Source organism: Pleuronectes platessa, chromosome 12 (genome assembly GCF_947347685.1).
Source record: "Pleuronectes platessa chromosome 12, fPlePla1.1, whole genome shotgun sequence".
Classification (NCBI taxonomy): Eukaryota; Metazoa; Chordata; class Actinopteri; order Pleuronectiformes; family Pleuronectidae; genus Pleuronectes; species Pleuronectes platessa.
In genome coordinates, this window is record NC_070637.1 from 9,691,986 (window position 1) to 9,716,225 (window position 24,240).

The 24,240-nt window shown below is 43.2% G+C and overlaps 2 protein-coding genes across 3 annotated transcripts in view; one reads left to right on the forward strand and one right to left on the reverse strand.

The window, feature by feature from the left end:
- Positions 1-553: 553 nt before the first annotated feature.
- Positions 554-3,465, forward strand: mrpl2 (mitochondrial ribosomal protein L2). Its single transcript, XM_053436301.1, has 8 exons — positions 554-637; positions 900-990; positions 1,401-1,557; positions 1,821-1,962; positions 2,047-2,162; positions 2,275-2,385; positions 2,981-3,054; positions 3,143-3,465. Exons 2-8 carry the CDS (start codon positions 919-921, stop codon positions 3,350-3,352), a joined length of 882 nt encoding a protein of 293 aa, XP_053292276.1. The 5' UTR covers positions 554-637; positions 900-918; the 3' UTR covers positions 3,353-3,465.
- Positions 3,456-24,240, reverse strand: part of zmp:0000000755 (phosphofurin acidic cluster sorting protein 2) — a 47,877-nt gene continuing 27,092 nt past the window's right edge. The window contains exons 4-25 of one of the 2 annotated variants that reach the window (XM_053436299.1): positions 23,237-23,362; positions 21,134-21,296; positions 19,763-19,854; positions 19,477-19,557; positions 19,049-19,108; positions 17,537-17,688; positions 16,810-16,903; positions 15,511-15,594; positions 14,686-14,834; positions 14,036-14,168; positions 13,843-13,947; positions 13,545-13,651; positions 12,527-12,681; positions 12,310-12,420; positions 11,135-11,237; positions 10,208-10,240; positions 9,073-9,115; positions 8,923-8,965; positions 8,327-8,465; positions 8,025-8,248; positions 7,166-7,279; positions 3,456-6,266 (exon numbers count right to left, since the gene is read on the reverse strand). In XM_053436299.1, coding sequence (XP_053292274.1) covers positions 6,151-6,266; positions 7,166-7,279; positions 8,025-8,248; positions 8,327-8,465; positions 8,923-8,965; positions 9,073-9,115; positions 10,208-10,240; positions 11,135-11,237; positions 12,310-12,420; positions 12,527-12,681; positions 13,545-13,651; positions 13,843-13,947; positions 14,036-14,168; positions 14,686-14,834; positions 15,511-15,594; positions 16,810-16,903; positions 17,537-17,688; positions 19,049-19,108; positions 19,477-19,557; positions 19,763-19,854; positions 21,134-21,296; positions 23,237-23,362 — 2,427 coding nt within the window. In that variant the 3' untranslated portion in view covers positions 3,456-6,150. The remainder of the gene's footprint in view (positions 6,267-7,165; positions 7,280-8,024; positions 8,249-8,326; positions 8,466-8,922; positions 8,966-9,072; positions 9,116-10,207; positions 10,241-11,134; positions 11,238-12,309; positions 12,421-12,526; positions 12,682-13,544; positions 13,652-13,842; positions 13,948-14,035; positions 14,169-14,685; positions 14,835-15,510; positions 15,595-16,809; positions 16,904-17,536; positions 17,689-19,048; positions 19,109-19,476; positions 19,558-19,762; positions 19,855-21,133; positions 21,297-23,236; positions 23,363-24,240) is intronic. The other variant, XM_053436300.1, reaches the window with a different exon arrangement.

The window sequence follows — 24,240 nt, forward strand, 5'->3', positions numbered from 1 at the left end:
TTATTATACTGTGTTGAATGAAGCACATATGCATCCATGTTCAAAACATGCATCGTCCAATGATTTGTAAGATCATCTGTGATGAAATAGACACAGATTAATATAAAGTATAAACACATACAGGATTGTGTTGTAATTTTGAACTTTGATTTTATAATAATCACAGTTATTTATTTGCTGTAAATTTGTGAACAGAATGATAGGTAACACTTTTTTTATAATGCACCATTCATAAACTGGAGTAAGTGCCTTTATTTAAGGTAGTAAATCTGTTATAATTATTAATATGGTCAAAATGACTTTCTCCAGCTCATGAAGCCATCAACACCTCGAATGAGCTGTTTGGCCTTTGACCTTCGGCTGAACATGCAGAACAAACCAACGTGTTTATGACTGATCAACATTTAGAGGAGAATCAATTAGTAGATTTCCACATTTAAGTTTTAAATTTTTCAAATAAGCGGAAAAAGTGAAATCTAAAAGGAAAGCGGATCTTCAGGACATTCAGGGGCGCCCTCTGCTGGACGTATCACGCAAAAACGATGCCTGAGCTCTGGCGTCATCAGTGTGCGACGCGGCGTGCAGGACTGTGAAGGACGCCGACGAGAAGCTGGAGATGAATAAGTGAAACACAAAGGTTGGTGTAACGTCACTGTCCGTTTGGTTTATACGTGAGAGACATGACAGACACGTGTTAGTTCACTGAGACAGAAAAGTGGAGGCGGGTCCGGTTCTCTCACCGGATTGACTCGGTGCACACAGGCTAAGCTAACTGTAGCTGTGGTCTGTAGAGCAACAGCAACACAACAACACGGAGAAACGTGTAGCAGTCAGTGTGTAGAAGACACGAACGTGTAGATGAGGTTTGAGTGAAAAGTGAATGTGCTCTGTTCTGACAGGAGACAGGAGGACGTTGTCATGGCGATGTCGTGTCTCACTCGAGCTCTGCGTTCACTGACGTTGTCCCAGCATGCTGTGCTCTCACCACAGGTAACTCACACGCACGCACACACACACACACACACAGCCGTGTCTCCTTGACCTCACATTGACTTACATTCCTGGTAACTTGACCTTAAAACTTGACCTTAAAAGATGTCTTCACATTTAGGGGACACATTACGAAGACAAGTCCCCATAATGAGTCTGAGTAAACAAAGTAAGGTCCCCACAACATAAGCAATACCTGGACAACACACACACAGAAACATCGGACACAGCTGTGAACTCAAACTGGGTAAAAACCTCATGATGAACACGATTATTTTTGTACAGAGCGGGGAAGCGAGATCCGATCACAAGTGGCCACAGGAGACACACTCATGTTTTAGTTTGACCTTCGACTTCAATCAGATAAGTGGATGTTAATTCCACGTCTGTCTCTGTTTACGTGTCATCAGGCAGCGTCGCGGTTGGAGCTGGGAGCCCTGGCGACTCAGTGCAGAGGCTTCCTCACCTCAGCGTCTCTGGAGCAGAACAAGACATTTTGGAAGCAGAGGGAGAAATACACCATCAGACCAATAGGGAAGAAAAAGACAGGAGGCCGAGACAGCTCAGGTAAAGAGGAGGGGCGGCTGGTTGTGTGCTGTACACGAGGCAGAGTTTGTGGTTAAGGAAGTTTCTTTGGGTTGAACTCAAGATGGTTCAGTCCTGTGATGCTGGTTCACATACCGGGGTAAACCACCATGGTAACTCGTGCTGAGCTGCTAACCTGCTCCACATCCAGTCAGAGAGCAGCAGATACTTTTATAGAGGCCACATTGATCTCAGACCCGAGCTGAGGGATGACGGCGTCTCATCTCTTTCTTTCCGCTGCACAGGAAGGGTACGGACACACGGAATCGGCGGCGGCCATAAACAAAGATACCGGTGGGTCGACTTCCAGCGCCTCCGCTTCGAACCGGGCAAAGAGGCCCAGACGTTCGAGGAGAAGGTCGTGGAGGTGCGGTACGACCCATGCAGGTGAGACCAGCTTCTATCAGGCACACGTGTCATTTAAGATCAAGAACACAGAATCGCATCTAACGATCCGTGTTGTCTGTACAGGTCTGCTGACATTGCACTGGTCGCCGGAGGAAACCGTAAGAGGTGGATCGTCGCTACAGAGAACATGCAGGCCGGAGACGTCATTAAAACATCGGGAGCTATCGGACGCATGGCGGGTACGTGATCCTCCTCTAAAGCTACTTTGAAACTATAAAGGTTTCTTCCCTGTTTAATGATGCTGCTCCCTGAACCTCTGTTTAACACAAAATAAAATGTCTCTCTTTGTAGTCCTGGCCAATGAAGGTGATGCCCACCCACTGGGAGCTCTGCCTGTGGGGACTCTGGTGAACAACCTGGAGATTCAACCAGGGAAAGGATCAGAGTACATTCGTGCTGCAGGTAAATCTGTTACTTTGTGCAGGTTCAGATACGGATTCATCTCTCAACTTTTGATAAATGTTGTGGTTTGTAAAGTTTCACAAAAGTGATGAGCAAGTAGAAAATCTCACATTTGACCAAGTAATAACTCATTTATCAAAGATGTTGCTAAGAATCGTCAATGAGTGAACTTATTCTGTGAGAAAAGGTCGTAATACTAGGAGAATAAAGTTCGTTTAAAATAGTAATTCTATCACGGGAAAAAGCTGAATCTTTTCAAAGTCCTGATAATGTGCTGATGAGCCAAAAGATGAAGCATATGGTTATATGTGAAACTTATACTAAAATATAACTGAAGATGCTCCACATTCCTCGTTTTAACGCAGACAGGTTGATCATCTGAGATTCTTAAAAGTACGACTTTGTTCCTGTAATATCAATTTGAGTATCATAAACATATTACTTTGCTTCTCATAGTACCACAACTTCATGCTCATTATTATGACTATTGTTGACATTTCAGATTTCCCCCCCTTTAAGTGGCACAAGTACTCATCAGTAACAAAAGCAGTTACCATTATAAGTCAAATTAAATGTGGGGGGCTTTTGTTTTCAGGGACGAGTGGCGTTCTGCTTCGTAAAGTGAACGGAACTGCAATCGTTCAGCTTCCTTCCAAGCAGCAGGTTCAGGTGAGACCATCTGGATTAACATTACACTGACTGGTTAAATTAAAACATTCTGCTCTGAACTCAACGTTGTCGTCTGCGATGCTCCCAGGTTCTGGAGACCTGCATGGTGACGGTGGGACGCGTGTCCAACATCGACCACAACAAAGAGATCATCGGCAAAGCAGGTCGCAATCGCTGGTTCGGCGTTCGCCCTTCGAGCGGCTTGTGGCAGAGGAAGGGAGGCTGGGCCGGACGCAAGATCAAACCGCTACCCGCCATGAAGAGTTACATCAACCTGCCGTCCTTCACCGCTAAATGATAGGAGTCGGGAAATATATGTGGGACTGAACGTCTTCTTCTTGTGATGTTATTTTGTTCTGGACATTTAAATTAAATCAGAAAATATGAATAAAGACAAACTGTTTGTACAGAAGATTAAAAATTTTATTTAACACAACTGCTTGTGAGAGCATGGAAAGAAAAAACGATATAAAAATCCAAAACATATTTACATCTATAGTAAAACATGCAGAGTAACCCATATTTTTAGTGGTAAATTTAAAAATACTGTCATGTCATTTAAAATAGGGTTTGTGCAAAGACACTGGGCGGCATCTCAAGGAACAGGAGCAATGAGATGGCACGTTGCTCCACCACCAATGAACATGAACACAGATTGTTAGTCAGTTGCCAAACTTTTGAAAGTCGACATGCCTGCTCATTGATCCAGTCTTGTAAAACACCCCCATGCTACCTCTAGATTTAGGGCAAAGGAAAAAAACAAACTTGAGGTCAAATACATTGAAATCCACTTGTCATTTAGCCCATTTAGTATTTAAGAGGCTAACTCACTTTGACAAATTCCCTCAATCAACTCTGCCCCGGCAAACACTTCACAGCCCGAGTTCTAAAATCTGTCGGGGGTCCGTCAGCCTTGTGGCCGAGAGAAGACCGAACCCTTCAAAATAAAAGGCAGGAGACCAGAAAACTGAGTGTAAACGTCGCGGGCAGACGGGACATCTGTGGCAGCTGCAAAATAAGCTTGAGCATCAAGTGTCAAAACATTGAAGTAACAGACAACCGTGACGGTTCTCAGGCCCCAGGGGGCGCTGTTACCCCGTCAACATAAACACAACATCCTCATGAGAACAAGGGTTATTTCAACTTAATCAAAAAAAGGCCTTCTCTTGACTACAGGCAGTGGTTTACATTTCATAAACGCCTCGAAAACTTCACCTCAAACCAAAGCGTGTCCCAATTGGAGCGAAGGTATAAAACCACATGAAAGTGCATCACAAAGTGAGGGAAATGTATGAGAAACAACAAACCTAATAGCGTTTGCATTGTACAAGTCAACTTCATAGTCTGTAAATATATTTGGTATTTACGTCAAGAAATAAAAGTACACTATTTGTGCTTTCAATTTAGTGGAAGGGGGGGGGGTTGCGGTTCACAATAGTACATCTTGTATATATTTATATACAATGCTAACAAAAAAGCCCAGCCTGTCAAAGCTCATAAGTCTTCACTTTATAAAAAAAAAGAAAAGAAAAAAGAAGCAAACTCATCCTCTTGCAAAAATATTCCACGCAACACTGTTCAGGGAGTACCATCGAACAAATAGCACAGCTACACACACACACACACACACACACACAGGCAGTGACTTCTGGCAAGACTCCACGCACGTTTCATCATGTTTTAAAAGCAGTACATTACTCGCATTTTGCTTAACTCTACTGTCAAAGCACATTTCAAATCAGAGCAGCTCATTCCTATTAGAAATCGACCCAGAACAAAGATCTACTGAATGAGCAGGTTGAGGTCGGGCGCTGCCTGCGTGACGAAGCCGTGGGAAAGGGCACAACGGTTGGTTTGGATGTGCACGTCTACATTTGGCCCAAAAAGTGGAAAACTAATCTGTAAATTTATATCTGCGATTTTTTTTCAAACTCAGTAATCTAAATACTGATCTCCACAGGGACCACACATATGTTATCTATTAGTTTTAATTCTTACAAACTATTTGGCCAAGGCAAGAGCTCTGGTGGTTACACTGTGAAACAAACGCCACTTTGGCACATCACTGCACATCGGGAGTGATCCAGTTATTTGTTGTGTTACTGCAGGTCTGTGAGATGATATCAGGGTCAGCTGAATATGGGGGCGGCCATGTTTGCCAAAGAAAAGCTGTTAAAACCGGAATTTACTCCAAAAAGGCCCGATTACACCCGTGAGGAAAACAAAACTAGTACGACAGCTCATGGAGTCGCAGCTAAATTGGTCATTCAGCTGAAATGTGTTGTTTCTGTGTCACGTTACCCTGCTTCTACAGTACAATCCAAATGTACAAAAACATCCACACAAAATCTCCAGTACTTACATGAATGAAGTCATTGGATGAACGGCTTACATGTTACAAATGTGTCATAGCTACATTCATCATAGCTACCTTCAAAAATACACAGCTCCAGTTGTTTTCCTTTTTTTTTTTTGATTTGCACAGTGTGCTTGAAAGCAACGAGACAAAAAGAACGCATTGTTCCTTTTTGTGAAATGGACCTTTTTGAAGAACGTAAAGGGACGAGTAAGAAAACGGAGCACTGAGTTCGAAGAGAAGGATTCCATCTAGATTCACAGCAATATTCCAACTTTCAACAACAAACACAAACACGGTCTCAAACAACCTCACGCACGCCACTGCACGTCACCACCACACTTCTCCATTGTCTATAGAGTAACAATAAATGTAGGATTTCACAGAAATAATAAAATGTTAACAAAAACAAAGTGCAAACACAGCTGCCATTATCGAAATGTGGCAAATTGTCAAAAAGCCTCGAAATACCTCCGAGGCGGTAGCACAATTCTTACAAAATAGTACTTGTTCTTTCTGTAGTGTGTAGAAAACAAAACAAAACAACAACACCCAACAACATCAAAACATCAAATTGACAACATGAAGTTTGTGTATTGAACACGGTTGTGAGTCAGTAAGATTTCCACAGGAAAACTATTACTGCCAGGGGCCGGTTGGCTTTTCCTCTAAACCTCTCGGTGAGACAAGTGCGGCGGGGAGTCTGGTAGTGGGTGAGGCTGCAGTGACGGTGGCCGGGGTCACACGGGCTTAGTGTAACCGAAGATTCCAACAGGGAAGTGCTTGACATGTGTCGGCCACTGGGCGGCAAGCTGGAAAAACTTCACATCATTCCACTCCACTCCGTCAATAGTGACTGGGGAAGAAGATGCATCACAGTTAGATACACAAACAGAAGAATAACATAATACAAATTTGAGGTGCTGCTTGAGAAATTGCACTGACAACGGTTTCAGAGAAGATCATTCATTATTTAGATCAGTGGTTCTCAACCTTTTTCCAGTCACGAAACATTTCAGACTGGACATGTTTTGATATATTTTTGGTTGAGCTGTTTTTCCGAAATCCACTAAAGGTCTAGAGGCTGTATGTGAGAACACAAATGTCCGAGTCAGTTTCACTGGACAGTTTTCCTTTCCTGCCAGTCCTCTGGTGAAATGTCCTGGAAATGTGTGAGTCAGCCCATGTGAGAATACAGCAGGAAATTCTAAATGATTGAGTGGGTGCATTGATGACCTGTCTAACACGGGAGGAGCCACACGTAGGAGACTTGTGATTCCTGCTGCGTCATGTTCTAGCTGCTGCACGCTCCACTCAGATGACCACCACTCGCCTCAATGTTCTGAACATTTTCCTGTTGTGGTGACACCAACTAATTCTGACGGACAATCTCCTGATGCGTTCTTAACAAGTGAAACACAAACTCTGGAAAATGTCCAAACCCGTAATTTACAAGAGCTCATGTCTGAAAACAGCCTTGACTCAGAAATACAACCAATAAAACCTCCAATCTAAAGCAGATGTTATCACTGGGGCAGACAATTTAATGTAGAAACAATCCCCACTCTAAAAAGAGTCACGTTATTGAATAGATCATTTTATTACTTTCTCTACAACCATCTGGCGAGCTCCAGATATGATCTCGCAATCCCCCAGATTGAGAAACACTGATTTTCACTATGCAACACTGAGGCGAGTTGTGGCATCAGCACCAGGGGGCAGTGCAGCTTCAGCTGTGTGCTTGTGCGGTCTCACCTCTCAGCATCGTGTGCTGGTGCTTGGCTGTGCAGATCAACCTGCTGATGCCATCAATCACTTGGCTCTTAGAGTCCAGCTCTTTCTCCTTGGGCTTCTTGCTGAGAAAAATCACTGCAGGGGGGGAGAGAGAGCCCAGTCATTTTCTTTTGTACTGAAGAGGAAACTCAGCTGACATTACACAGCCAATGTTATTTACTGGTCTCGGGAAGCACAACTGTGCATGTGGAAAAACTGTATTCATCTTTCTGTGGCAGCAGAGAGATCTGCATGAAGTCTGATTAAATGCCTCATGTAAGGTAATCAGAGTCAGCATTGGTAAAAATGAAAATCGGGGGTTGTGGAGTAAAAAATATTTGAGTTTATCAGACCTCCATTACCAACTCCTCATCTCTGAAGATAACAGTTCCAGGCTACATAAGTGGTTACTAGCAAAACAGTTATAACGTAGGCACCAGATTCAAAAATGAAAAAAGAATATGTAGGATTAAAAAAAGACGATATCTCTGGTTCTGCTGGGTTGAGTTTTAAAAGTGCCTTGAGTCTGACACATATTATAGAAGAGCACAGTTAAATAGGTGAATGGTCTTAAAGAAATAAACACATAGCTCTTCAATTCACTTGCTGAACTTTTTGAGGACAGACTTTGCGAGGTGCTAAATTGGACCAGCGCTGTTTACGACTCGGCCAATGTTTCCTCTTTCTATAAAGGCACATCATCAACCACCTTTGTCTCCTAAAGGCATCGTAAATGAGCTTTAATAGCAGATTTGACAAAATTGCATACGTCATCCAGCTAAATTTACAAGTTACAGACACTTTTTTTTGTGTACAGTTGCGACAGAATTTCCTAGCGTACCTTTCTTGTTCTTCTCCTTGGTAACAACAGTCATGGCCATGCTGGGCGGGGGGGTGAGCTCCCCTCCACACGGGAGGCGGCTGACTTGCAGTGAACGGAAATTACTCTTCAGGGTGTTCTTCAGTCCCACGTCTCTCTTCTCTCCCTCCTTCTTCTTCTCTGGGCCTTGCACCGTCCAGTAGTCCACCTGAAGACCCATGACCTCGTTGCCCGAACATGGAGAACTGACGACGGAGAAACAAAATGAGAAACAGCACAGAGAGTGGACAACAAAAGCATTTATTTGATGAGTCTCGTCATACCCAGCTCCAGAGAGGGCGGTGGAAACAGAGGGGGACTGCGGGGGGGTGCCCCCAATCTCCTTCCCATACAGACCAGCCGATGGGGGAGTCGGGGAGGACAGGATGCTTGTGTTGCCTCCCATCGCATCATCCGAGTCCACTGCAAATTGGGGGAGGGGGGGGGTGAGAGATATTATGTCGTGCACAAAGTTTCAAATTAAAACTAAACACTGTCGAAATATGTATTGCTTGCCTGGGTGGAAATATGAAAACAATATGAATTAGGTCTCTAAGAAATTATGTTTTCGTCTGTATCCGTTTGTCGGTTTGTTAGCACAAAAACCCCCAGACGGATTCAAACTTGGTGGAAGGATGTGGTCATTTTGATGCAGATCCAGGATCTGTTTAACATTGTGAGTATTTTTCATAATTTTCATAGATTTTTTCAGACAATAATTCATTGATCTTGATAAAAACAAACAATCAGGCGTGTTTCAGGGACTGATATTAACAAGTGTGGGAAATTTTTTCATGGTTATGATTCTTTCTTTCTTTTCTTTAGCATCTGACCAGCACACAGAAACAACAGTCACATGTCAAAACTAATCCTTTCTTACCTGAGGTTGAGAGGCTTTGCTCCACAATTCCAACTTTCACAACCTGTAATAATAAAAAAAGTTCTCAGATTAAAATAACATTCAACACAGAAGAATCTATCAACTCTGTTTGGCATCTTCGTATTGGGAAAAGAAAAGAAAAAAACATACCCCGATAAATGGCACAAATTTCTGACAGGAGTCCTCATCAGGGCTGCAGAGACAGATAACAGAGACTGTGAGTCAGACCAGAGGTGTGACTGAACATTTCAACAAAAGGTGCACATGAACACACTCAATGGTCCTGGAGGGAGGAGGACTGTGCCATGACCCATCGAGAGTGGAAATGGCACATGACTGGCTTGGGGTGGAATGGGGTCATCTTTGGGGTCACGTTACAATGAGATGAATGAGAGGACTGCTCCTTACAACCAAAAGAAGACAGGGTCAGGGGATAAGAGGGCCAATTTTTTGTGAAGCGCTTGAAAAGTGATTGTTTGGGCACAGACATGGTAGTAACTGCCTGGCTTCATTACACGACTATAGTGATAAGCTATCACCCGTTCAGCAATACATGAAAAATCATTGGGCACAGAAGTTTAGCGCGCAAACACAGGCCAGGACAACAGATTCTAAAAGTGATCTGTCTGCTAATGTCCTCCAACATGCAGCAACCAGCGGCGCAGCTCCTAACCTAGTCGGCGATTCTCTCCCCGTCTTTCATGAGCCTGCAAAATAGACTGCACCCACAACAACAACGATAGGACGAGGGGAGGTGCTGGGTTTGTTCCAGTGCAGGATGCAGAACAGCAGACCGCAGCGACCTCACCTGCTCGGGCGCCAGTGCTGTATTTCCTCATTATGATTCAGTAACGTTACACCGTGCGAGCTGAAGGTTTTGCATAGCAATGCCACCACTGAACAAAACACTTAAACCTAACAGGTTGTAAATCAATCGCCAACGTTGTGCATCAAATCCTTTCGAGAGTCCTAACTCTGATTGATTGAACATTTCTTGTGAAACTCATATCACTTGGACGTATGAGCCAGAAAACCATTGCACTTTGTCAATTTGTTAAAAGGTTGTAAGGCAAATCTCCACAGCAACAACACAGAGGACAGAGTAAAACCCAAAGTCACAGCAAACCAAAGACAGGAGTAAGGACAGAGTGCAGAGTGGAGTTACAGTGAGTATCGAGTGTGAGGGGGGAATGTTAGGACACAGCGAGACGGGAGCTCAAGCCAAATGGAGGAAGAGGAGGAGGAGAGAAAATAGGGGGGGCAAAACAAGAGTCGAATCAGATACCTGATGTAAAAATCAAAATACAAACTCCTTTTCCTTGAATGCAAATCAAAAAAAGGGGGGAAAGGGGGGAAGAAGGAATGCGACAGTGTTAAATCTGCGTGCTGTATTTCGGATCTCTCCGTCCAGTAAAAAGCCCCTGTCACAAAGAGGGGGGGGGGGGGTTTGGTCAAACCTCAGAAAGAAAACAAGCAAATGCACAGCGAGATGCAGAGGACTGTGTGAGATGAGAACTGACTCAATGCGGTACTTTGTGGAGAGAGGCCTGCACTAATCTGAAAATCAAATCCCTGCTCTATCACATTTAATTATTAACCCTAACCATAACACTTTTTTTATGTCATAATAAACAGATGTGACTGTACTTTGTGTATATTTGTATATGTAGACACACGCATTCATGCATATTTGTACTTCAATATCTTCCTCATGCAGTTTTTTTCCCCCTTCACTGGATCGTCTGATCCAGTGGTTCCCACTAATTATCTAGATTGTGGCGGTTCTAATTTATCTGTATTCTAAATTATTTGCAGTTCTATTTGCTGCGTGCTTGCTAGCACTGTCGCTCTGCTATGGTCCATACGGGTTTTACCGTCTCAGCTGCAGATACTGATTGCAATGCAGTTCTTTCTCTTGTGAGAGAACTTATCTTTCAATCTATACGTGTCACTCAGAATCTGTTGCACACGAGTGAACTTCGTGCATCTGCACCCCCGCTACCGCCACAGATTTTATTGATTCTATGGGAAACACTGACCGATCAGTTGTGTTCAAGAACAAATCTCAATAAGAGAAAATAGAGGAACATTAATATCAGTACACCATGTTTGAAATCATTCCGACACAGACGAGCTCAGAGCATTCACACACATTCATGCAACACACAAACATGTGCAGCACACGAGAGCATTTAAACCAATGGCGCTTTACCTCTTCTGTTTGTAGGTGAGCATGGCTTCCGAGATGGGGAACTGGTGGGACACGTTGGCACCGGCCAGATACTGAACCACTCGTCCTGCTACATCTATGTTATCTGCAGGGGAGCAAGGAGACAGATTGTTAATAACGTGCCTCTCTCCTTGTTTCATGTCTGTCTTAACAAGCGGCAAGACAACTGGTGAAAGATGCTAATTCCTCGCATGCAGCATGTCGCTCGGAGACTGTGCATTAATCATTAACATGTCACAGAATTAAGGAGACGGGCTTGCTGAGTGTAAAATGTCATTAAAACGTGGGTGAAGTCGGCCGTAAGACACACAAGACAAATCGTGTGTCGAAGAGAACGGCCTGCGGGGCAAATCCAGCCTGACACACATTTTTTGGCACCTTGAAATGTGGAAACTTTGGGATTCTTTGTCAATTTGTTTTGGACTGCTGCCTCTGTACTTTAAGCAAATTCCCCTTGTGAAAGAGACAACCAGGAGTTTCTATCCAAACACTGCCTTTTGTATTGAGGATATAACAATTCATGTCGGAACAATGGAGGACAGAGCCCAGCTGGACATCTTTGATGTTTTTTCCTGCAAACACTTGATGACTCAACGTGGTGTGTGAGACTCTGAATCTTACATCTATGGGGAGTAAATTAAATGAGTTAATAGGTGGAGAGGAGTGGAAATTATCAGGCTTGTTTGGGCAAGAACAAGTGAGAATTGAGGATACGGATGAGGAGAGAAAAATTAACATGGATGTGTGGGAAGCAAAAAATGCATGACTTACAAAGTGAGTGTAAAATCAATTCAAATCTAAGAGTATATAGATTATATATTCTACAAAATAGTAGTAAAAGAGGAATGTTTTTTACCTCAAAGTGAAATTTATGTAATGACAAGAAATGTAATGTAATGTCACATAAATGTACCTTTGATATTACAATCAATTCTGATAACGTCTGGGGTAAATATCTGACAATGTCCTGTCAGAGAAGTAGCATCATGATGGAGAGTTGCTCTCTACACTAAAGCAGACTGTGGTGGTCTTTCACAAAATGAACAATTCTCTTTCCATCCATCAGTCTCTGGCCACTTTTCTTTCCCTTTCAAGTTGGGTGAACACAAGACATGCAGCCCTGCTTTGCAGTCAGACATCAGAGCCATGCGGCCTACCTGAAGCGGGCCGATCTGTCCTGCAGAACAGCTCCCTCCATGCAGTGTCCATGAAGATGGTGTTGAACTTGCTGTCAAAGGAGGCCACATACTTTGCCAGGGGATGAGAACCTGTGCACAAGAAGAAAATGCTCTTATTTACAACAAAGATGAAAATGTGTAGCGTGTTCTGGCTGGTATTTCCAATAACCCTCTGCACTAATCCTGACTGACATACCTATGGGGATCACCAGGAAGCGTATGTAACTGAGCCAGTCAGGGGTCTTGTTGGCCAGCTGCTCCACAAAGAACCTCAGGATGGTGCTGAGGTAACACTGGTCGCCGGCCACTGCCACCTTCATCGTCGACGGGGTCTGTGCGTTGCAGTTGCAGCTGCAGGGGTTAAGGTCAGAAAGAAAGAGAGAGTATTTAAGAGAAAGCGAGAGCGATAGAGAGCTAACTCCTAAAAGATGTGGGTCACAGAGTGTGTGTGTGGGAGAAATGATGAGTGTCTGAATGATTTACATCTCTTCAGGGGTTTTCCAGGTTTTAAACCGGTCTTACCTCTTTTGAAAGCCGGATTATGTCGTACGTTATAATTTGAAATACCAGGTACTTGCAAGTATTTATACGTCTCCTCAAGTTAAACCAAACATTAAAGCAGCTTTAAGGACGTTGTTGCTAAACAATTTAGGAAGTGAGACATTAAGGGTTTTCCATTTGCAGAATAATACCTGTTCTGCTTAGGCTCCGTGACAACATTTGAGGAAACACAAAGCAGCCAGCTAAGCCGTGAGTGACACATTAACAGAGATGAACATGACTCGACATGAAGTGGCCCCAGCTGGAGTAAACACACTGAGGTGCAGGTGTGGAGAGAGTGGGAATGCCAGTTTGGCAGAATTAAAGAGAAAACAGGTTTAACCGAAGCAACATGGCAGAGTGAAAGAGCCTCATCTGCAATTGACACGGCTTCCTGGGGGGACACAGGATCCAAAACAAAACAACAACAAAAAGAGAGAAGAAATTGTACTTCAGCTTTCAAAACAGACACATTTTGATTGAATGGGTTCACAGGCGGAGAGCACTTGAGCAGCCCGAGGGATGGCGTCCTGGAATTCTCTGGCGGCAAGCCACAACAAACACACATTGTTGTTTGGCGAAGACGACTCCCAGGATTACAAGCGGCAAAATCATACTCTCTGATGGCTTGCGTCATTCAAGCAATGAGTGTGTTATGTGTGCATGTGACTCACAATCTCTGGATGCGAGTAACGATGGTGTTGAAGGCAGCCTGAACATCGGCAGCAGAGCAGGTGGACACAATGGGCTGGGCCTGTTCATGGAGCAACTCGGCTACATACTGCACGGAAACACACGTGAGAGGGACACGATGAGTTTGTGGGGATACAAGAGGAAGAAGGGGTGATTGGGCTGGAGAGAAAGCAGGAAAAACATGCTACCGGGGGGCTACACAGTGGACATCCCATGAACAATACTTCTTGTCTTAATGCGAGATGAAGGTCAACATGTTGTGTATAGGAAATCACACACCTGTCCTTGCCACTCCATGGTGTTGATGAGGATGATGCTCTCTGGAAGGCGTTCGTCAGAAATTAGGATCTGGTTCAGTTGGTCGTAAACAGACTTCCTGGGAACCTTTGGCACAAATGAGAAGCAGAGAGTCTAAAAACATCTGTCAAGAACAGATCCGCGGCTTGATATTACATGCGTGTGTATCGCTCACCTGTGCTATGAGCCGTGATTCTGGGGAGTACTCGCTCTCCATGCTGCTGGTTCTGTCGCTCTGGGCCTTGGAGTTCTGTCTGTCTTTCATGGAGGTGCTGCGAGGACGCCTCTGCAGCTTGTTCTCAACTTTACTGAGAAAGAGAGTAAACAGAAGAAGTGTAAAATACACAACAGAGCAACAAAGCTAAACAAACACATTAACCCGTTAAGGTCGGTTGTGTGGTGTGCATGTCTCTAGCTTTAGAGCAAGATTACACGTGTGTGTCTCATCCAAGATATCATAGTTTAGTTTTTTGTCAAGACATGTGAAATACATTGTGATTTAATAAAAATACTTGGGGGGGGAAAAGCAAAACTTATTTTGGGGAAGCACAGTAGTGTTTCCGACAGTGACTGATGAACTTTGAAAACAACAATGAAGAATATTCAGACAGAGACGAGGCTGATCAATTTAAGTTCTTGTAAATGTTGGCAATTCTGTCAGCTCTTCAGAAACCTTGATGTTTTAAGTTTTCATTTTCAAACGACATTTATGTTTCAGAGTGCGGTTTTATTCCACCCCTTAAGTCTTAAATCCTAAAAACCCTAACATAACTTTCATAATAAAGTTCATGCATGATGACATCATGCATGACATAAGACATTTACCTGGGAGACATGTGGTTTTGGGACTCCGTCTTGCAGAGCTTGCCAACAGTGGTCATTCGCTCAGTGTTGACATCCCAGCTGCTCACCTCCCCTGGCCCTTGCCCTGGCCCCGGCCCTGGCCCCGGCCCATTGTCTTCAGCCTCTGGCTCCTGAACCAAAAGGAGGGGGAGCAAAGATGAGCCAAGAAAATGATGTTTATGATACAACACTGGCACGTCTGAGTTGAGAATACGCAGCCAGCATTTCAAGGAGAAGAGTTGAGAAACAGTGGAGGTGTGGAGGGAGGTCGAGAGGTGCTGGCATGCTGAATTATTCAGCTGGGCGGTTGAGGTTGGAGATAATGATGCAAGCGCTCCGTGACAGATGAGATAAAAAGTCGTGGTCTCTTAGCAGGTGCTGGAGGAAACGCTGCACCTGCATGCTCAGATATTCAGATTGAACTGAATTAGTGGACCAGGGAGATGATCGGGCAGCGTGCAGCTCAGAGGGGGAGCCGGGGGTCAGTGCAACAGGTTAGACGGACCCGACAGCACAAAGACGAAAACAAACACAAACATCTCTCCTTCGATCGCCGCCAGTCAAGACTCCTTCTGCATGGTGCTGCCTTCCCTGATCCATAATGGATGGCTGAGGCTGTTTGGTGTGCTCGCCCTTACATAAACCCTCCCTCTGTGATTTCTCTTGGAAAAACAACAAAGACCCATGGGAGGAAAGAGCACTCAAGTGGACGGCTTGGGGGGTCAGAAAAAACAAATCCGAGAAAGAGATGCTCAAGGGGGATTTAGCTGAAGAATAAAGGAAACTAGTGTTGTTCCAAAAACATACCACAACAGTCGTATCTGTGGGGCTGTCGTCTTGATACCGAGCTCCTTGTACTTTACATCTGTCCACAGTCAGAAAGTCTCCACTCTGCAGGGGAAATACACACACACACCCCCATACATTAAAACAATTTAACAATGGAAGTCAATTCTCTGATCTATTAATCGATCTCATAATTCCTGAAATCTCTGTCTGTCTGTGTGTGGAGCCCAGATCTGGAGAGCTGTTCATTTCATTCAGCTTCACACTGGGCATTTGTATGGTTAATGGCCCAAGTTAGTGCCGTGTTGAATTAGGTGCGATTTGAATTGGAGGCATTCAGTAAATAAACTATGGAAAAAATGAGGTGACAAGCATTCTGTAGCAGCGGTGGCTAGGACTCATTAACGTCAGTGATGTCAAAATAATGCTATTGTCCATCTGTTCAGATTGACCAGTTTCTCATTGTGTCTCAACAAAGTCCACCTTGGTGACAGCGGCAGAGTATAAATATCTCTAAAATCGTATAAATGTTTCACAACCTCTGTGTACTAATATATGAGCTTCCAAAGTATAAATGACACATTTATGTGTTCAGGTTTACGCGACGAAGTGTTTAAGTGCATCTCCTATGATCTACTTAATTCATTTCAATATCACTTCAAAGACTTTACATTTTGTCTCGCAGACATTTTTTACAAGTTCAGCCTGGGACATTTATTGGGTAAAATGGAGGACTATAGCAGTGTGCAGAGCTCTGGGCTGTTTTATTACAGGCTAAAATGGATTCCCAGATATTTATAAACAGCACTCCCTCTATCGCCATCAGACTCAACACGTCTCCCTCTTTCTCTGCCCTTGTTGATTCCAATGGGCCATAAATCTGAGCAGGAATTCAGGGACAGCTACAGTCAATCTTTGCCCTGGGCATGGGAGCATATTTGTATATGTGTGTATGTGTATGTGTAGGTGTGTGTGTTGATGGTGGTGGTGGAGAGGTCAGTTGGTGTCAGTCCCTATAAATACTGCAGGACTACAGAGGTGAATAGGATAAGGACTCGTCCTCTTTTGCAGGGTGGGGACATTGCACTCGTGCTCAGAATATCTTGCCTGTCGTATCATGAACCTTGGGAATCCCTGAACCACAATAAGCACAGGAGACCGCCAGATATTTAAACACCACTAACCACGGGCCATTCCTTTACATAACAATGTTTACAAAAAAGAACCTCAGCATAAATCTAGGGGGAAGAACCTAACGGGTAAACAGTGGAGCTGAGAGGCATCAAAGAGGCCTGTTGATGGAGTGGCTGATCAACTTACAGGACATGACAGCTCTCTCTGCTGACTTTTCTGGCTGTGTATGCTTCCAATTTCTGTCTGAGAGCTGGAGTGAGACATCCCTTCAAAAAACGGCCTAAAAACACAAATAGAAAGATTTGAATAAAAAAATAAAACTAACAGCATGGAAATAATGTTTTTACAAAAAAAAGGAATTGAGGGGTATCAATCAGAGCTTTTAAAAACAATAACAATTTCTTCAATGTTTTCAAACAAATCCAACAAATGTCAATTTGTAAGTGCAAATTCTGAGATTTTGAGAATAATTAAGTTATATTAGAAGAATAAAGTCGTAATATAGAAGAAAGTCGTTATATTTAACTGGAAAAATAATCATAATATGCCTAGCATAAAGTCGTAATTTAATGAGAAAGAACTCATTACAAAGTAAAGGTATTATGTAATGAGGAAAAAGGTCATAATATTATGAGGATAAATAGACACAGTCAAAATATTAACCTGAAAGTCCTGATACTTGTTGCTTATATGCAAAATACTTTCCATATTTTGTTATTTGTGAAGTATAACTTAACAGGAGGCCTTTAGCCTAAAATTATGACTTACCTCTTTTTATAATAAGACTTTATTCTCAAACCCCCCCACCCCTTTAAGTGGCCCTAAATCTCCATCATAATGTGAAGAACAGAAATAATTCAGTCATTAGAATTATTAGATATATTAGAACTAAAGAGGTTGAGTGCAGACATACTTGAGTTTAGGTTTAGGTGTGCTAAGGACGCTCTCGTTATCCTCCATCTCTGGCCCGCTGTCGCTCTGGTTGTACACTTCAAGACTGTCGTAGAGTAAGTCCAGATCCTCCTCCACCTCCTGGGTCTGGTCTACAGGGTCAGAGTCCAGGACCTACCACACAGGATAGACACATCATTAACACATCAGCACACTGTAATCAGGGATTTGTAATTATGGCCGTGGATTAAATTAATGTAGGGAGTGACTGGTGCTGTGCATTAGCTAGTCACTTTCACAGCTGGGTTAATGGAGCTTAAAGAATGAACAAGAGAACTGACGGCTGTAAAACAAACAGAAAAACAACCTATGCCATAAATACATCCCTGCCTCGGCCATAAGCGGGCCACGTAGAAGGTAAGTGAGTGCTTGAACAGAGAGCTAAGGTGATGTGCCTTGATCTACCCGCTGCACAGTGGGGATGTATATCATAGAAACTGCACACAGCCAGGCCTTGTGGACTAATCAGGTGATTAATGCCACTCCATAAGTGCAGAAGCTGGCAGGGAGCAGATAAACACAGTCTGTGCAATCTCCTCCTCCCAGCCATGTATTAATAGAGCTGTAACCCTGCACACTGACCAGCCACAAGGAAGAGATTATAGACAGGGAATGTGATAAAAGATCACCGGGCCACCTGGAGCTTCCAGAATCATCCAGCGAGGCTGATGGCCTCGAGGCTCCTATAGGCATCAGCAGGTTAAATCTTATAAATATGTCTCTTTGTGCGGATTGTTTAAAGTAAACATAAACCTAGAGGGAGGAGTGAAAAGGTAGAGCTCGTCCTCATTCAGAGTGGAAACCTACCTCTTTTGGACATCAGAAGAAGAAATGGAACTAATACGCCTATAGGTTCCACAATTTGCTAGTAGTTATATGTATAATGGCATAACGCAGATTAAGTAGCGGGGGAGATGCATTTGCACACAAATGTACGACATCCGGCCGATGACCTGATTAGAAGCTTTTATGTAGAAACACTTCACATTCACACTCGAGAAGAAAAACCCTAACCTAAAATAGGACAAGCCTCTGAGCCTACATTTATCATTAGATTAACTGGTAGAGAATAAGGCCGTTAATGGATTCTGCATACGGATTGCAGCTAATGGAAAAGTATGAATCATACATCAATGAACGCAGAAGTAAGGCAGCCTAGCATTATAATGACGCTTGTACCTCTGCTGTGGCACTGATTTCTTCACAGACAATGCTCCTGCAGACTGGAGCACGCTAGAACTACAGATTAGTTTCCCCCCCCCCCCCCCCCCCCAAGTGCAATTTAGTAACTGAAATGTATTGGATCTGACTCACTGAATTCTTCATAACAGAAGGATAGAGAAACTCCAGGAGGCTGCACAGGGAAGGATGCTGCCTGCTCTAAGTTTCAACACACTGTTTGCCGCTTTGACATTGAACACAATCTCCTGGGTGTCGATCAAAACAAGGGCAACTACCCTTTTCTGCAACTCACCTCATCTGTCACCTTGAACCTCTTAAGCAAGGCCACGAACTTCTGCTTGAAGTTGGGTTGCTGTAACGGGAAACAGAAAGCATACAGTTATGATGAAAACAACCCCCCCACCACCACCCAAAAGGGAAAGGCTGTCCTGATTAAATAAGCATGACAGCTGGGCTCAGGCTTTTCAGTTCTCCAGTAACTATCCACTGGATTACTCATTCACAGCGACTCTACGTAAAAGACCATTATAATCAGTCCAGTGAACCCAGTGTTCATTTACATGCTCATCCACATCGTCCTAATGGCTTGAGCAAATGGAAGACAGAGTGTACTTTCTCTTAAAAGCTTGTCTGACAGCGAAGACAGATCTTGTGTTATTCTCTGAGTGAATGAGTGGCGAGCAAAAAAGTGCACACGGCCCGAATGAGGAGGCAACTAACCCTGGTCATGGAGGTGGTCCGGATCATTTTCCTCCGGGCCTTCTTGGGCTTCCTGACCTCGTCGTCTTCGTCATAAAGATCCTAAAATGCAGACAAGGAGGATAAAATATCTGTATAATATCAAACTATAATTAAAAAATCTCTTCACTTACTTGCTATCAAAGCTATGCAACAGCACGTACTGTGTGACAAGGATTTTGTTCCTTTCATTCACTGAATCTCTTATGTATTTGGTTTCACTGGGTATTGCAGATTTGTATGCACCCAAGTCATTTCTGGCACTGACCTGGCCGTGAGCTGCGTCATCACTGGCTTCTTGCTCTGAAGAGTAGCTGTCATCATCCTCCTCAGAATAATTATCCATGTCTGGGGAGCGGTCTGAGATGAGAAAGCACAGAAACACGTCAGGATATTAGATACACATCTAGAAAGCATTACAGCAATACCGATTTAAATTTGAAAGTTTCCCACAGACACATCTTTTAAAATTTGGGCTTAGCAGAGACAGTTTATTTGGTGAACGAAAAGACAAGTAGAAATCCGAAGGTCGCAGCCTTATAAGTGCTGAAACTCAAACTCAATTTTCTTTTGGAATAAAGAAGCCCTGAAGGTACCAATTCGTTCTGAGTGAAATCCAACCCCCTAAATGCACTTTTTTCGGTAAATGTTGTTCTTCCACTGCCATTGGAAGGTAAAAGGGTTTTTATTTAAAAGACGGTATTATTATCTATGATGTAAATAATGCTGTCTGTTGTTTATTAAACACAAATATCAAACTAAGTTAAAGAAATTGGTTGCGACTTAATCCATGAAAAATATTAAATGTATTCGGTGGGGCTAAAGTTGCACAATTTCCTGTCGTTCATCATTTCATCTTGCCTTCCTGGCAAGAGTAATGAACAAAATATAATTTACAGTAATGTAAAACATATTCCTACCATATAATTAAAGGCAAAATTTGACTGCTGGGGAAATGTAATGAAACTCGTGTTGTATGCAAATGAGACCGTAGAGCTCTCTTTGAGTGATTCATTTTAGTGGCAGTGAGGTAGATTTCCCTGTGTGTCAGGTGATGGATCGTTTTTTCTTTTACAACTTATTCAGACTTCCTCTTTGCTTGTGAAACATCCTGTTCTATGTTCCTAGAAGGGAATGAATATTATTAAGGAACACTGCATAGGGGTGAAAGATAAACATCTTCCCCCTTCCCTCAGAGTGACACTCGTTTAATACTCGGTGCATGAGCTCATCTGTTATGTTTGAGCGGCCTCCTTAATAACATCCAGAGCAGCGAGGGATCAGCATAGCAGGACGAAGGCGTGGAGCAAGAGCAGGGCTCAATATTCCCCCCTGCCCAGAAATAAAGCAGTGTAAGGTAATAGGCCCTACATCTGTTCAGCTCTCAAATCGACATTACAACCATAGCTGAAGAAAATAACATATCCTTGGCAATAGGTTGGCCTGGGATTAATAGAGTTTATTCTGTCCACAGTTGGGAAATAGAAGCCATGTGCAAGGAGGGAAGAGAGAGGCCTGGGCAGGGACGGCTGGCTCTAGGGTGACGGCTGAAATTACACACAGGATCTGGCCAGGCAGTACGAGTACAGGCCTGTCTAACAAACACGTGTCAGGGGGGACGGGATATGGCTGTGCCCACCTGAGGTTTTAGTCTTGCGGCCAGCTTGGACGCTTCCGTCCTCGTGGTCGATGGGCTGGCTGGACAGAGAGTACACGCTGATCTCTGCCACGCGCACAGGCGCCTCCTTCACGTTGCTATGGAGACCCAGAATTTGACCTCCGTCTGTCGGGTGTTGCATCACCTGGACATAGGAAGATTAGAAATGAGGTCACTGATTTTAAAAATCCATTAAAAAAAGATAAACTTATATAAGACACCAGTTTCATTCTATCCCTCTCCTGCGTCGTCACTGATCATATTATCTTTTGCTGAATGAATAAAAACACAGGGTCTGATAACTGGACTTCATCTGCCTCAGCATCAAGTCCTCTTTAGCTCAGATGCCTTCAGGTCTTGTGTAATTCCTGCTTCTTTCTATCACTCAGTAGAGTCATGTTGAAATCACATGGAACAAATCTTTCATCAGAAGTGAGGCAGGATGGGAGAAATGTATCTGAGAAAATACTGATCCAACAGAGATGACGACAGCTTTTGTCACTGCTTTACACGCACTGAGATTTACCAACTGATGACAAGCTGAAAGCTATGTTATCTCCACATAAATCTTCATTAGCACAATACTGCTTCCTCATTCAGAGAGTCTGAATTAGCCGAGTCATCCAGTCAAACAGAATGACACAGTTGGTAAAGTGTTCTGAATCAGATGAGGAGGGACAGGCGTTGACTCTGAGCACTGCCTGGGGGGTGCTCTAATATTTCACTTGATGAATTGCTGTACAGGGAGTACGCTCAAACACCAGCAGGGGTGCACTTGAATGCACCATGCAAAGTCCAATAAGTGACTTCCTCCCACATAATGCCCCAGCAGATTCACAACGAGGGCACAAGAGAGTTTGCTGCACAGCATATGACAACATAATTACCTAACAACATCCAATAATGGCCAATCGAGCTTTATTCATAGACGACTATGGCTCGTTTCACTGCAGCGATCCCCACAGCAAAACAGCACAGCAGCTGAGTGCTTGCAATAATGCATTAGTCTGGTTTTCAGATGTCAGTCAGTTCCTGTCTTGGGGCTAGTGCAGGAAAGAAGTCCAACTCACCGGATCTACACTGCGCGTGTAAGGGCATGCTTACACATGCACGAGCAAAGCAATGGCGAACCTTTATATCCAAGTCTCTTACTATCTGTCTGAGCGAGGGCGCGACTAAAACATTTAAACACCCAGTATATTAAATCCAGAGCAAGACATTTTAAGAGATCTGTATTCGCTATGTAAAACCTCATTGGTCAAAAATACCCGACTGTGCTTTGGTAAAACACGGGTTGTTTTGAAGGAATGACCCACAGAATGCCACAAATTAAATATAGCTGACAGTTTCAATTAGTGACAACAGTACAGGTGAGACATAGCTGACAAGTGCAGGGAAAATACGAATACAAAAGCTTCAACACAATCGCAAAAGCCACAATGGAAACACAATAACAATGGATGTTGACAGTGATATAACCAGCTTATCTTTATCCACTTTCTACAGTTAAGTGTTTGCAGTTGTGTTGTGGCTTTTGCATTAGTGTTACCCGTTAATGCACTTGTGTGAGACGTCTCGGCCAATGTACTGTAGGCATTAGGAAGCAATGGAAGTGGACCCACTTAAAAAAATCATCTGCATGGCTCAGCAGTATTACGTAAACTTTAAGTACACACTAGATCAAGAACTTGTAAAAAGTACTTAACAGACATTTACATTAAAAATCATCACTGGGCATTATAGAAGCTCCTATACCATTATGTACGCAAAGCATGACCAAATACATTACTTGGAGAAAAGTGCATATGAAGCCAGTTCCAGATGGCACGTAATCTCACACAGCAGTATGTGTGACGAGGATGAATCATTTGAAATGAGACAAACGCAGGAGAGCCCCTCATTGGCAACTAAGACCTGGTTACAAAGACACTAATAGCATGCCAGTCACTGTCAGAGCGCCGCAGAATGCAATCACAAGCTCCTGAGCCAAATCATACCTTCTTCAAAGAGAAATTAATGGCTGAAAATGAAATCTAAAAATGAGATGATTGAAAGAGGCGCCCGAGTCGAGCCACCATATTGTACCTCAGCCATATTGATGACTCCCACAGCCAAAGTTTTGTAGCCCAGGATGGTTCGATTCTTGTAGCGTTTCCTCCTCTGCAGCATGATCTGCAGTCTGTTGGCGTCCCTCTTCAGAAAATGAGGGTACTGAAAAAGAACACAAATAAAGTCAGATAAACAGTGTGGACTGCACAATATATTCATCAGCCTTTAGTTGGAAACACACATGCACTTATCTCACCAAATTGAGTTTGTTTTATTCAACTTCTATTTCCTCTTAAGACTTTTCTTTAACAAAAACATAAATAATCAAAAGACCATGTATTTACTGCTGTTATTTATGAAGTCACCCTTCCTGACATCACATCATAAAGAACATTGAAGCTGACGCCACTGTCTTTCAAGACTTCCTCAGCTTTTTGAGTGTGATTGAGTTTCCTGATCCTTTTAATTACCAGAAGTATTTTCTCAGTGAGGGACTTAATGGGGTTCGTTGCATCAACTGGTAATTGCAGACTATAATGTACCATAGAGTGTGGCCAGGCCATATTATTGCCATCAGACATTTTCAATGTTTCAGCCGCCAGTGTACTTCTTACAATGCATTTGACATTTAGCTTGCTCACACCGTCAGTTCTTTTTGCAACAGTAAAGTATCCAAAATGTTTCCCAAAATTTAATTGCAGTAAAAATACCTAATTTCAGAACTGAATTTCTGTCTGAGACTTTAAGTATTTCATCCACACATTTGCTTTTCTCATCATCTCATCTGTTTCCTCTGGAGTCAGTGTCTCTGACTCCCACAACTCGATCTTCACATTGACTTCTCTTGCTTTCTTGGTCTATAATATTAACATGACAAAGGCTTTTTAAGATCAAGTTTCACATGATGTTTGAAGGTCACTGGTGCAGTTTTAATATTGTATCCTGCCCTTGCTCTTTCAAGGCGGCAGTCAACTCATTTCCAGGTATCATTTTCTGTTTTTCCACAGCTTGATCACTATAGCTATCTCAATTCAGGGGCT

What these genes read in the sequence shown, in the direction of transcription:
- mrpl2 (XM_053436301.1), top strand. Translation starts at nt 919, where the DNA reads ATGGCGATGTCGTGTCTCACTCGAGCTCTGCGTTCACTGACGTTGTCC. An exon ending in GTGCGGTACGACCCATGCAG is followed by an intron (nt 1,963 to 2,046) that starts GTGAGACCAGCT and finishes TTGTCTGTACAG; the next exon opens with GTCTGCTGACATTGCACTGG. An exon ending in AGAGTACATTCGTGCTGCAG is followed by an intron (nt 2,386 to 2,980) that starts GTAAATCTGTTA and finishes TTTTGTTTTCAG; the next exon opens with GGACGAGTGGCGTTCTGCTT.